The 12,400-nt window shown below is 37.3% G+C and overlaps 1 protein-coding gene and 1 non-coding gene across 2 annotated transcripts; both read left to right on the top strand.

Annotated features, from left to right (window-relative positions):
- The first annotated feature begins 754 nt into the window (after positions 1 to 754).
- Positions 755 to 10,527, top strand: LOC120074659 (DEAD-box ATP-dependent RNA helicase 46-like). The gene is given in 10 exon segments (XM_039027860.1): positions 755 to 919; positions 3,817 to 5,095; positions 5,590 to 5,811; positions 6,098 to 6,166; positions 6,681 to 6,950; positions 7,051 to 7,401; positions 8,746 to 9,023; positions 9,202 to 9,599; positions 9,602 to 9,622; positions 9,625 to 10,527. Coding segments are annotated over 9 exon segments (3,525 nt in total). The 5' UTR covers positions 755 to 919; positions 3,817 to 3,832; the 3' UTR covers positions 10,278 to 10,527.
- Positions 10,528 to 12,194: 1,667 nt separating this feature from the next.
- TRNAP-AGG lies at positions 12,195 to 12,266 on the top strand. The gene has a single exon. It is a non-coding gene; the product is annotated as a tRNA-Pro (tRNA).
- Positions 12,267 to 12,400: the final 134 nt, after the last annotated feature.

The raw sequence follows: 12,400 nt of genomic DNA on the forward strand, positions 1-12,400 counted from the left end.
AAAATGAATTTTATGTTAATTTGAATGAATTTGAGTTTGTCAAATTGCATATAGAATATTATTGAATCCATTAAATTTTTTTATAACGTTTTATTTAAATGAAAATTGTACTGAAAATGCGAATTAAGAAATAAGAAATTTCCATGAAAAATTTCGCAGACATCTCTATCCGATTGTACAAAGAAGTAGGGGTGTATCTGAATTTAGTTAGATTGTGTTGTGGGGTTTCTTGGACCAATCGAAAATATGGGTTGACAAGCCGAAAGACCACCTGGATCTTCATCCCAATCCAACAAAACCTTAAAAATTCAAGATGAACTGAGTTGGATATTCGGATCAATACTTTTTTTATTAATTTAAATACTTAAATTCATCTGCAATACATGTCTAATAACTAAAATATGATAATACTCAAATATTAAGTACCAAATATTCATGATATCTATTAAAATTTTAAATAAAGATAAATATTGTTAAGACAAAAATATTGAAAATTCAGAAATTTATCATATATATGTATAATTTGAGTTGAATTGGATGAACCTAAAACAGAACCTAACATATATATAAAATTAACCAAATCCAACTTTTGAGTAGTTGGAGTTGTCGATCGTCTGAACAACAAAGGAGAACTACCTTCAGTAAAATCATTCGAATAATAATTTCTCCCGGCTAACGTATCTAACGATAATATCGTTTAATACATAAGGGCACATATGTCATTTTGATTACTTTTCCCTTCAGTTTGAAAAGGAAAAATAAACAAAAAATTTTCCTTTCGGTTTCCAATATCACCTATTTCGGCGACGGCGGGAAGCTTCACTCTGGATTCTCTCTGTGGCGGCTGTTCATCTTTGGCCGATCGCTCTCCGATCAGAATTGGTTTCACTCTACTGAATCCTTTATAGAATATTTACTAGTAAGTTCTGCCTTGAATCATCTCATTTTCCTCTTTTTTAATTTAGGGTTTTGATGATTATGGTGCCCGATAGAAATGTGCCCTCGCTTTTTTGTTTCATGAGATTGCTTTCGTATCATAATGTGTTTGAATATGTGAGCTCGTAATGTGTAAACGATGCCAATATTTCTGTTGAATTCGAGCTCGGGCTAATTTGGTTCAGTTTTTTCTCGGCGTTCTAAACTTGAGCTCCATCACGATGGAGATATGGTTGTAGTGAAGTTGCACTTGGAACGTTGAGAAAGTCTGAAAAGTCGGATTGGTTGAAAAACAACATTTTTTTATGAATACTTTCATGTCTTGGAATTCAGATTTAGAAAAACAAAACAAAAGATGAAAACAAGAAAAAAGATATTGGACTAAGGATCAAGTGATTCAATTGAGTTATGTATTTATTGAAGTGAAAACAATTACAAGTAATTATAGGCAAAATAAGAAACCAACCACTAATGCACTCCACTGTCCTTAAAACTCTACCACTAACCTTGAATATTCTCCTCCATCAATCCCACTAAGTCATTAGGCCACCTTCCTCCAATTTGGGGGACACTATCCTAAATCAAACCCACTAACATAAATTAAAAGTAAAAACTAATTTAATTACTTGCAAATTAAGTTTGCGCTAATTCTTAACACTCTCCCTTAATGCCAACATACAGTCAACAACAGCAAATGTACGTTTGAATTGCTCCTTTCATTTAAGAACACCCCTAACTTCATTATGAGGTTCATCTTCACAAAAATCACCCGTTAAAAAATAACCAGTTATTTATTTGTATCTCATAGTTAGATAAATAATTGGGTCGTGTTCTTGGTCTAGAAGACCTACGAACAACATTCTCTGTATCTTTGTCTACCTCAAAAGTTTCTTCAGGATTGACACTAATCCCCTTTTCATCCGATACATCATTAGTAAAGAAAGGCGGCAAGTCAACAGTGCCATCTCTTTTTAAATTTGCATCCACTTGATATGATGAAACTTCGTCAAACAACACATCTTGAGAAACAAAAACTTCTTTATCTTTAGATCCATACATCTCCATCCTTCCCGTGAGTATCATATCCAATAAAAAGACAACGTTTTGCCTTTGGGTCGAATTTAGTATGCTTACTCTTTGAAAAATGAACATAACAATTTGACCCAAAAGCTCAAAGATAACTCACTTTTTTTTAAAAAAAAAAAATTAAATAAGAACAACAACTTTTATTGAGAAAAAATGATAGAATACACAGGCATACAAAAACCAAGCCCACGGGGACCTCTCACCAAGAAGGGGCTCTGGCTATACAAAATCATGTCTATAAAATAATTACAAAAAATCTTTGAAACTGAAGCCCAATGAGAAACATGATAACGTTGGGTTTCTAATGATATAATACCTGAAAAGGAGATAGATTTGATCCCAGCAATGGAGGTAAATGAGTTATGACATGACAAGTTGACTGAATAGTTGCTGCCCGAAGCTCCCTTGGAAGGCTACTTGCATGTAGCCAAGACAAGCACATGGAAGTAAGGTGCTAATTTACGTTTAGCTACTCCATCCTATTGTGGCATGTCTAGATACATCATTTGGTGCTAAATGTCATGCTCTTTTCAGTAATTATGAAACTAATAAGACATATATTCTCCCCCATTATTTATGCAAAAACACTTAATTTGCAACATAAATTCCTTCTCTATTTGTTCCTTAAACTGCATAAACTTGGAGAAACTCTCAATTTTAGCTTCCAAAAAATACACCCAACTTAATCGAGAAATTCGTCCTCAATTACCATAACATAACGACAACTAGAATAATTGGGTGTTCTAGTTGGTCCCATTAAATCTGAACGATCTAACTGTAATTTACTAGTAGATTTGTTATTTGAATTTGGGATAGGAAGACGATGTGACTTACCAAATTGATAACCAGGACAAGCCACATCATGGTGTATTTCCTTAAAGAGAGGAACACTGTTAAGAAGCTTCTTCATAGAAGTTCTTTCCAACAACTGGTACTGGTAACCAACAGGGCCCAGCCGAGCATGTCAAATGTTGCACCATCATTCTGACCTATCTTTTCAATATATGCATCACTTGCAGACAAAACATAGAAGGAATCTTTCCGTTTTCTAGTAAACAAGACATCACCTTCAAATTTCTTATCATCAAATTACCCTGGCCGTATAGTTTTATCAATCAGTCTCTCATCATTGTCTAAATGCTAGACTGAGGAAAGACGCGGCATTTCGGTAACACCCATCCATTAGCCCTAGCGCCTCAAAATCTCTACGAAATCTCTTACTTGAAGAACATTGTTGTTCGTTCCACTGAGTGATTCAAGGCGCCAATCTTTTTGGGCTTCCTTTAATTTTACTTCTCTCATTAGTTTTTGGCGGGGAAGCTGAAAAATAATTGGAGTTCGGGTATTTATCGAGGTATAATGTAAATTTTTTGTTTGTTGTTCTAATCATCTTGGTGCGTTGTGCTCTTTTTGGTTTGCAATCCATTTGTTCGTTGGTTTTGATTCTTACTTAACCTAAATGCGTATGCTTTTTTTTTTGTCCATTTTTTTTTCCCTTTTCCATTCATCTGTTTCTGTAAAGATTATTGTGAAAATCGTGAAGATTGAATGAAAGATATATGTTAGGAGGCCGTTTCTCCATGCCATTATTAGATATGTAAATTTAGTGTATCACGGATTCTAATGTTTCAAACTGACCAAAACTTGGGTTTGGGGTTGAAATTACAATTTGTTTTTAATTTTGGTTAACTTTTGTTTATGACTATAAATGTTTCTTATTATTTAGTGGGTAGGAGAGGTGCTAGCTGAATTTATTGAAATACTGACTTGTATGTGATCAATTTCTCAATACAGTTGAAGACCTGAAGTCATGGAAACTGAGGACTCTGCTCCCCCTTCCCTCGGTCCTCGCTATGCACCGGATGACCCTACCCTTCCCAAACCTTGGAAGGGATTGATTGATGGGAGCACTGGACTATCATACTACTGGAACCCTGAAACCAACGTTACTCAGTATGAGAAACCAGTCTCTTTGGCACCACCATTACCACTCGGTCCTCATCCTAGCGTCTCTACTTCCAAGCCTACTTCAATCCCGGAGGCTCATTCAATGCCATCAAATGGCACATTGGCACCACATGTACAGCAAAATCATCATGTCCCCCAACAAGATGGCCAATTAAACAGCCAGCTTTCTCAACAACCTGGACATCTGATCTCACAACAACACAGTTCTGTTACCAGTCAGTTGGCTGTTACTCACCATCCTGGCATGCAAATGGCACCAGATGGGCGACAACATAGCTCGGAATTGAACCAAGTCATGCAGCAACCGGGGATGTTTGCAATGCCGTTGCATCATATTGGCCACCAACAGGTCATGCATCAAGGTCAAAAAATGGCACATACAAATCAACAAATGTCTCAACATCCTAACCACCAACCCCTGCAGAATCTAGGACAAGCCCTACCGAATCCAGGGCAACAAATGCCACAGCCATCAATCCAGCATTTAGGACAGCCAAACATGCAAAATCCAACCCCATTAGTTGGGCAGCCTCATGGTTTGCAATATGGTCAGCAACAGCTTCAGCATATCGGTTACCAGCAAAGCGCACATCCCAATGTGCAGCAAAATTCACAGCAGCAAGTTCAACAAAGCCCTTTAGATCAGCCATTTGGTAATCAACTTGAGCAGAAGTCGACTTTTCTGAAGAGAGAGGAGGAGAATATCCAGTCAGGAAACCAAGTTGGATTTTCTTCTTCCCAGTTTCAACAAAGTGGTGGCACCTCATCTATTCATAACCTACATTCTGGAACCAATTCTTCTCAAATGCAACAATTTGGTTTAGCATCAGATCAGGGAGTGCAATTCGGTAGCTCTCCGGGAAACATGCAACAGCAACATCCTGCGGTTCAATTGCAGCATGCAGGTACTGAATTGACTCATCACCATCATCATCCTAGATTCCAAGATCAAATGGGCCCAACTGTGATGCAGGGGCAGCAAGCTGGTGCTGAAAATTTGCCTGGCAGAGCCAGAAATGAGTATTACTTTGGCAGGAATGAGGGGCCTGGCATTGGCCCACATCAGCCCAGGCTTGCAGCAATACCAATGGCAAGGAGCCAGCAGGTTCTTCATTTCATTTCCATTAAGTTTTTTTTTTTGGGGGGGGGGGGGGGTGGGGTTGGGGACATAGTAAGTATGATAATCACGAGGGATGATTAATTTGCTATGAAGATATCCACATATATATGTTGAGATTGGTGGATGTTAATAAAGGTTGATTGGGCACTAATATTTTGGGAAGACATCGTATCTTTGGATTTTACATGGAAGATATGTAGTTAGGTACTGCAAAGTTTTATGGGTAAGGTTATATGTGGATGATAAAGAGAGAAATTGATAGCAAATAGTATGTTATGTACTCTTCCATGACCATTACTTAGTTTTAGGTTAAGAGAAATATTTTTCTCACTATTATATGAGAAACAACACTTTCATTAAGAAACATGAACGAACACTAAAGGCCAGGTTAAGCAAAACGTTGTATGAAGTTTCCAAGTATTTTGGTTCAGTATGATTTACCTTTTCTTATGTGGTTTGGAAATTATCCTTTCTTTCAGGACACAAGAATGAGTGGTGTCCCATTTCCAAGTGCGGCACCTGGTCATCCTAGTGGGACAAACTTTGCAGCTGGTCCAACACATAATTTGTACAGCCATGGATCTGGTGGTCCATCATTGTCAAATAATGCATTGATGGGCCCTCCTCATATTGGAGTTTCAAATGTTACTAATATGTCACCTGTTGAAGTTTATCGTCAAAAGCATGAAGTAACTGCTACGGTTTGTATTTCAGCATGCCTATCTGTTCCAATTATGTTGGTGTTGTGAATGCTAGAGTTCATAATTGTATGACTGACTCCCATTCATGCTGACGATATTCTGTGGGAAAAATCAGTGTGAGATTGTCGAGCTTATGTAGTTTAATGAAGTAACTCCCATTCATCACAAATTGGAAATGCAATGCGTGACTGACTCTGTTTGATTAGATGTGCACTGTTGGATAAATTTATAGGAGGTAAATTACTCTTTTTTCGGTTGCAAATGATCAGTTCAATTAACTTTGCAGGGTGATAATGTTCCAGCACCATTCATGACATTTGAGGCTACTGGCTTCCCTCCGGAAATACTGAGAGAGGCAAGTTTCATGATTGCTCAAACATCTTTTAATTGGGTTGCGTGAAAAAGAAAATCCACGATCAATTTTACTCATCTCTTCTGTTATTAACTTTTTACTCATGAGTTCTCACTTGTCGCAGGTGCGATATTTGCTCCGGAGGAGGAGCATATGTCGTACGCTGCACTGCTATTGCTACACTTGCACATGCAACAATCCCTTGATTTTTGGAGGCTGCAAAATGGATGGTTGGACCCTTTCTAGGGCATCTTTTAGTTGAGTGTTGGGCCTATGACCAAATCACACCTGATGTGACTGAGATGTCTTGCTTATTGGCTCTGCTTAATATGTCTTTATTGCCATCTTTTGTTGCCTCGAGTTGCTTGTGTAAGCAACTAATCTATGGGTTCTTTTGTGCCATTTCATTTTTTGCTCTTGTAGAACACTGTATTCATGAAAATGTATTTCACGCATTAATGTCTTTGGCATGTTTTAAACTTGGCACTGAGTCTAGTTTTCCATCATTGTGCCTCAGGTATATTCTGCTGGTTTCTCATCTCCTACGCCAATTCAAGCACAAACTTGGCCCATTGCCCTGCAAAGTCGGGACATAGTTGCAATTGCTAAAACAGGGTCTGGGAAAACTTTGGGCTATTTGATTCCTGCCTTCATTCTTCTTAGGCAGTGCCGAAATAACCCTCAAAATGGACCAACCGTGTTGGTTCTGGCTCCTACTAGGGAGCTTGCTACTCAAATACAAGATGAAGCTCTTAAATTTGGGAGATCTTCTCGGGTTTGTTGTACGGTGAGTTTCAAATGTTGCCTCTCTGGGTCCTTGAATAATCTACTCCTTTTTTTGTGTGTTTCTTTTTCTTTTCCTTGAGTTAATTTTTTCTTTATTTCAGTGCTTGTATGGTGGAGCCCCGAAAGGTCCTCAATTAAAAGAGTTAGATCGTGGCGCTGATATTGTGGTGGCAACTCCTGGACGTCTTAATGATATACTTGAAATGAAGATGATCAACTTTAGGCAAGTTTCACTGCTTGTGCTTGATGAAGCTGATCGGATGCTTGACATGGGATTCGAGCCCCAAATCAGGAAGATTGTGAATGAAATACCACCAAATAGACAGACTCTTATGTATACAGCAACCTGGCCCAAGGAAGTAAGAAAAATAGCGAATGATCTTCTAGTCAATTCTGTCCAGGTGAATATTGGTAGCGTTGATGAACTTGCTGCTAACAAGGCTATTACACAGGTAACTTTAACAAGTTATATACTTATCAGTCCCCTTGAACAGTGTAGATTTCATTGGCATTATGAGTCTTGCTATAGTTATAAATGATATTTTTGGCCTATTGAATTGAATGCATGGTTGGCGTCATAACGTGATGCATCTTGTACTAATAAAATAATTTGCTTTTGAAATTTACTTTCTGTTCATACGCAAGGTGAATGAAAATTTTTCGAATGTTTGAGTTACACAAGATTGAATTGCTGAAGTCTGTAGGATATGGAACTTTGTTGAAAGTACAGAAAATAATAGGTCCAGACGTCAACTTCTTTTCTTGGTTTTTAGCAGATAGATAGAACATTTATTCCCACAAATTCAGCTGATAATAGCGTTTGGGGCTCTTGAAACCTTGTTATTTTGGTATTTGGTTCTTTGCATTCCTTTTGGTTTTTTGTCCTTTGATCTTTTTAGGTCCCCAGGTGGATCGGTAGTGTCCCCTTGAAAGTTTCTGTTAGTCTTTAATGTGGATTTCAGTGGGATGTTTTCTGGTTTTGTGTGGTTTCTCAGGCTCTTTCGTGTCCTTGTGGTGTGGTGTTTATTTTTCCTTTCTCCCGCGGTGTTTGGTGGTGTTCTTGGCTCTGGTTGTTTACCTTGTTTACTTGTTGGTTTTCTTGGCCTTTTGTCCTCAGGTTTTTGCTCTTCTTTTGGGTTGCTTGTTTTGTTCCTGGTTGTTCTCTTATTTATTATTTCTCCCTTGTGGAGTTTGTATCCTTGAACATTAGCCTCTTTCGTCTATTTCATGAAAAGTTTTGTTCCTTGTTAAAGAACAAACTAGAACATTTATTTAGTGGACTTCACTTTCTATCTAATTCCGAAGCATACGAACTTGAAGGCAGTTCTTTGATTGTTGAGTTGAAGTTTCCCCTGCAGCTGTAGTGGCAATATATCTCTTTGGTTGTTGCATATCTTCTCTTATAATGATCATGTCTAGTTGCTCGCTACTAGGATTTTTTAATCAGAGAACCAGGGATAGAGTCCAGTGTAAGAACACAAGTTTAAGTGATTCTTCTAGGAAATAGTGTGTTATGTACTCTTCCTTGACCATTACTTATTTTTAGGTTAAGAGATGTTTTTCTCTCACTATTGTATGAGAAACTTCACTTCCATTGAGAAACGTGAATGCATCATTGGATGAAATTTTCTAATCGATTGTTAACACTATTCAATATGTATTAATAGTTTCTTTATCGACTGAGTTAATGCACTCTTTAGTATATAAATTCTTTCTCTAGACTTTTTTTATTGATCCTCCTTTTTTTGTCTTCTCTATTTGCCTTCTTCTGTTTTGGGTTTTGGGGTGGAGAACAGTATGTTGAAGTCGTTCCACAGATGGAAAAACAGAAACGGTTGGAGCAGATCCTTAGATCCCAAGAACGGGGGTCTAAGGTAATAATTTTTTGTTCCACGAAGAGGTTGTGTGATCAGCTTGCACGAAATCTTGGGCGTGGTTTTGGGGCTGCTGCAATTCATGGAGACAAATCGCAGGGGGAGCGTGATTGGGTATTGAACCAGTTTCGTAGTGGAAAGTCCCCGATATTAGTTGCCACAGATGTTGCTGCTCGTGGGCTTGACATCAAAGATATAAGGTAAGCCTCTTTTCTGCTCTTTTCTCTATGGTACCAAGAGAAAATCTTGGGAGTTGGGACTAAAAATTTGATAGAAAATGGATCTAACGTGACTAGTTGTAGGGTTTGTATGCTATCTATCATATGCTTTTTGCCCTAGTACTTGTCCTATGATTTATTTATTTCATCTTTATGCAAGAGTGGTGATCAACTATGATTTTCCAACCGGAATTGAGGATTATGTCCACCGAATTGGAAGAACTGGGAGGGCTGGAGCAACGGGAGTGGCATATACCTTCTTCTCTGAACAGGATTGGAAATTTGCTACTGATTTGATTAAAGTACTGGAGGGTGCGGACCAGCCTGTGCCTCCTGAGTTGCGAAATATGGCTATGCGTGGTGGACCAAGTTTTGGGAAGGATAGGGGTGGGATGGGTCGTTATGATGCAGTTATGGGTGGCAGTCGCTGGGATTCAGGAGGCCGAGGTGGTACGAGAGATGGCGGGTTTGGTGGTCGCGGTGGTGCAAGGGATGGAGAGGTTTGGTGCCATGGTGGGATGAGGGATGGTGGGTTTGGTGGTCGTGGTGGTGCAAGGGATGGGGGTTTGGTGGTCGTGGTGGATGAGAGATGGTACTGCTGGTGGACGAGGTGGGAGAGGTGATTTCTTTTCTACACGAGGTAGAGGACGGGGTTTTGGTGGTCCAGCTGGAAGGTATGTTGGTTGGGGCAGGGGTGATCGTGGTGGCCCACACGATAGGTTTAATAGTGTGGATGGACGTGGTCGTGGAAGTGGACAGGGTCGATTTGATAACAGAAGAGACTTCAGTAATAGGAGTAGAGGCAGAAGTTACAGTCGGAGTCCTGAAAGAGTCCGAACATGGGGTTACAGCCGAAGTCGCAGTCGCAGTGGTAGCCGAAGTCGCAGTAGTAGAAGCTGGAGTCGAAGTCGCAGTCGCAGTCGCAGTCGGAGTCGAAGTCGTAGCAGGAGCAGAAGCAGGAGCCGGAGTTGGTCCCGCCGTTATAGCCGAAGCCGTAGCCGTAGCCATGATAATAACCAGCGATCACGTGAACGAAACTTCGATAGAAAAGACGACCCACCTCCCGAATCAGTAGCTGCAACATCTCCTGACACACGAAAGAATGCTTTTGAATCAAGAGAAGATGTGAGGCAGCTTCCTCCAGTGTCCGGGAGCAGTAATATCGAGCCAATGAATCCAGAAAATGGTGGCGATACGAGTGATCAAATTGTTAATGCAGCAGCTCAAGAAATATGAATGAATGTTTCTATCTGTTGGTTTCTGGATGAATGATGGCCGGCTTTGGGTTTTGATATTCCCAATTCAATATCCTTTGAAAATTTTCTTGCAGAGAAGCTTATAAAGGAAAATCTAACCAATATGAAGGTTAACAAAGGTGGGGATTTGAGGGATCTTTACAATTTACAATTGATGATGATGCTGTACGAATATGTAGGCTGTGCTAGCAATTTAGCATAATTAATTTATAGTTTTCTTTTTTTTATTATCATGTTTTCTTAATGCAAGGGAGGTAATATTTTTTTCTGGTTCCTTAAAATATTTTTGAAAAATAAAAATTTATATATATCCACAGAAATTGTATTAATTTTCAGATTTAAAACTCATTTTCTGAACTTTTTTTTCCCCTTTGTTACCAAGCTTTCAAAATAATAGTGTTGATCTTTAAATTTCTAAAAATTATTTTATTTTGGTAAATGTCTTTTGAGTGAAGTGAAAACGAAGTGAGATTATATTTGAATCTGTTCCAATCCTCCTGATGAATGTTCTTTTAACTTATTCTTGCTTGTTAGTTTAGATATAGATCCTCCTCTAACTTTGTAGTTAAGTTATATTAATTGAGAGTGGTTATTGCAAGAGGTGAATATTTCTTTAGATTATCATACTCTAATATTATAGAACCTCCTAATTTCTAATTTCTAAATTCTACTAGTTTGATATCTACCCTTTATAAAACCTACAATTTGTATTCATAAGTGAGTTTGTTGCCCTTTAATGTAGTAAGTAGGTAGGCCAAATCAAAATAGAGCCATATATTCTCCACTTCTCTACCACACAAAAGAAATTAGATTTTTTTTAATTTTTTTTTAAAAAAATAACTGTCATGTGGACTGTATTTTATTGGATCATTATTGGGGTGCATCAAGATAGGTGGACATGTAAGGGAGCACTAAAGTTTTTTTCACGCGTACACTTAATCAAACGTCATATAATCTAAATTTTATCATTGTAATTTAAAATAATTTGGTTGAAAAAATTTTAGTCTTTTCAATTTGACACGTGCAATAACGTAGGGAGGAAAAAAAATTGTTCACATCATCACTCTAGTTGTAAACTTGTTAAAAGACTTTGTATGAAAATGAAGAGTTTAAATTGGTAAACATCCCATCTCAAAAACCAGTTAAAATAATTTAGGATATGTTTGAGATAATTAATATTATTATGAGGTTCAAAATTACTTCGAAACATGTTATCAACGTTTGATTTTACACGTTTCAAAGTAATTTTCATGTCATTGAAATTGATTTTAAATTATTGAAAATATGTTTAGGAGTAATCGATTGGTGTGCATATTTGTTATATTTTTTTAAAGAGAGAAGGATTGAAACTGCTAAGCTATTTATATATATAAAAGTTTGCTCTATTGTGTTTTATTATTATTCGTCAACCATTTTCCAAACCTAAAGAAATATTTGATTTCTTAGTTCTTATACTTTTAACTTCGATTCAATTTCCGTTATATGTACTTTTAAAACGTCCATTTTGGTCTATATACTTTAAAATTCTACCATTTTGGTACTATATTTTCGTTTTTATCTTGTATTTCTTAAACATAAATTTGCATTAAAAGGGTTTCAATATGAACATTTTGTTAAAATTTTGAAAATAGGAATCAAAATGCTCTCCTCTTTTCCAAATATAGGAAATCAAAATAGATCTTTTGAAAGTACAAAAACTAAAATAAACAAATATTAAAAGTAACAGAAACCAAAATGAATATTATTCCAAAAATACAAGGACCGAACTAATTAAAAAACAAAAAAAACAAAAAACCCTAAAGTAGTGGAACAAAATCTAACCCTTATGGATGAATGTTCATCTCCAATCCAATGTAAAAAAGTTAAAAATATGGTAGAAGTTCTTTAAATAACAAAGGGGCATTTGGTCTAGTGGTATGATTCTCGCTTAGGGTGCGAGAGGTCCCGAGTTCAATTCTCGGAATGCCCCAACTTTACATTTTTTTATGCCCTTAATTTTATTCACTTTCCCACATTTAGTGCCCTTATCAATGGGCCTACTTTTCTTTCATATATACTAAGTCCACATTGACTTAAAGAGCTTATGAATAAATAGAAATTACT

This window comes from Benincasa hispida, chromosome 1 (genome assembly GCF_009727055.1).
Source record: "Benincasa hispida cultivar B227 chromosome 1, ASM972705v1, whole genome shotgun sequence".
Lineage (NCBI taxonomy): Eukaryota > Viridiplantae > Streptophyta > Magnoliopsida > Cucurbitales > Cucurbitaceae > Benincasa > Benincasa hispida.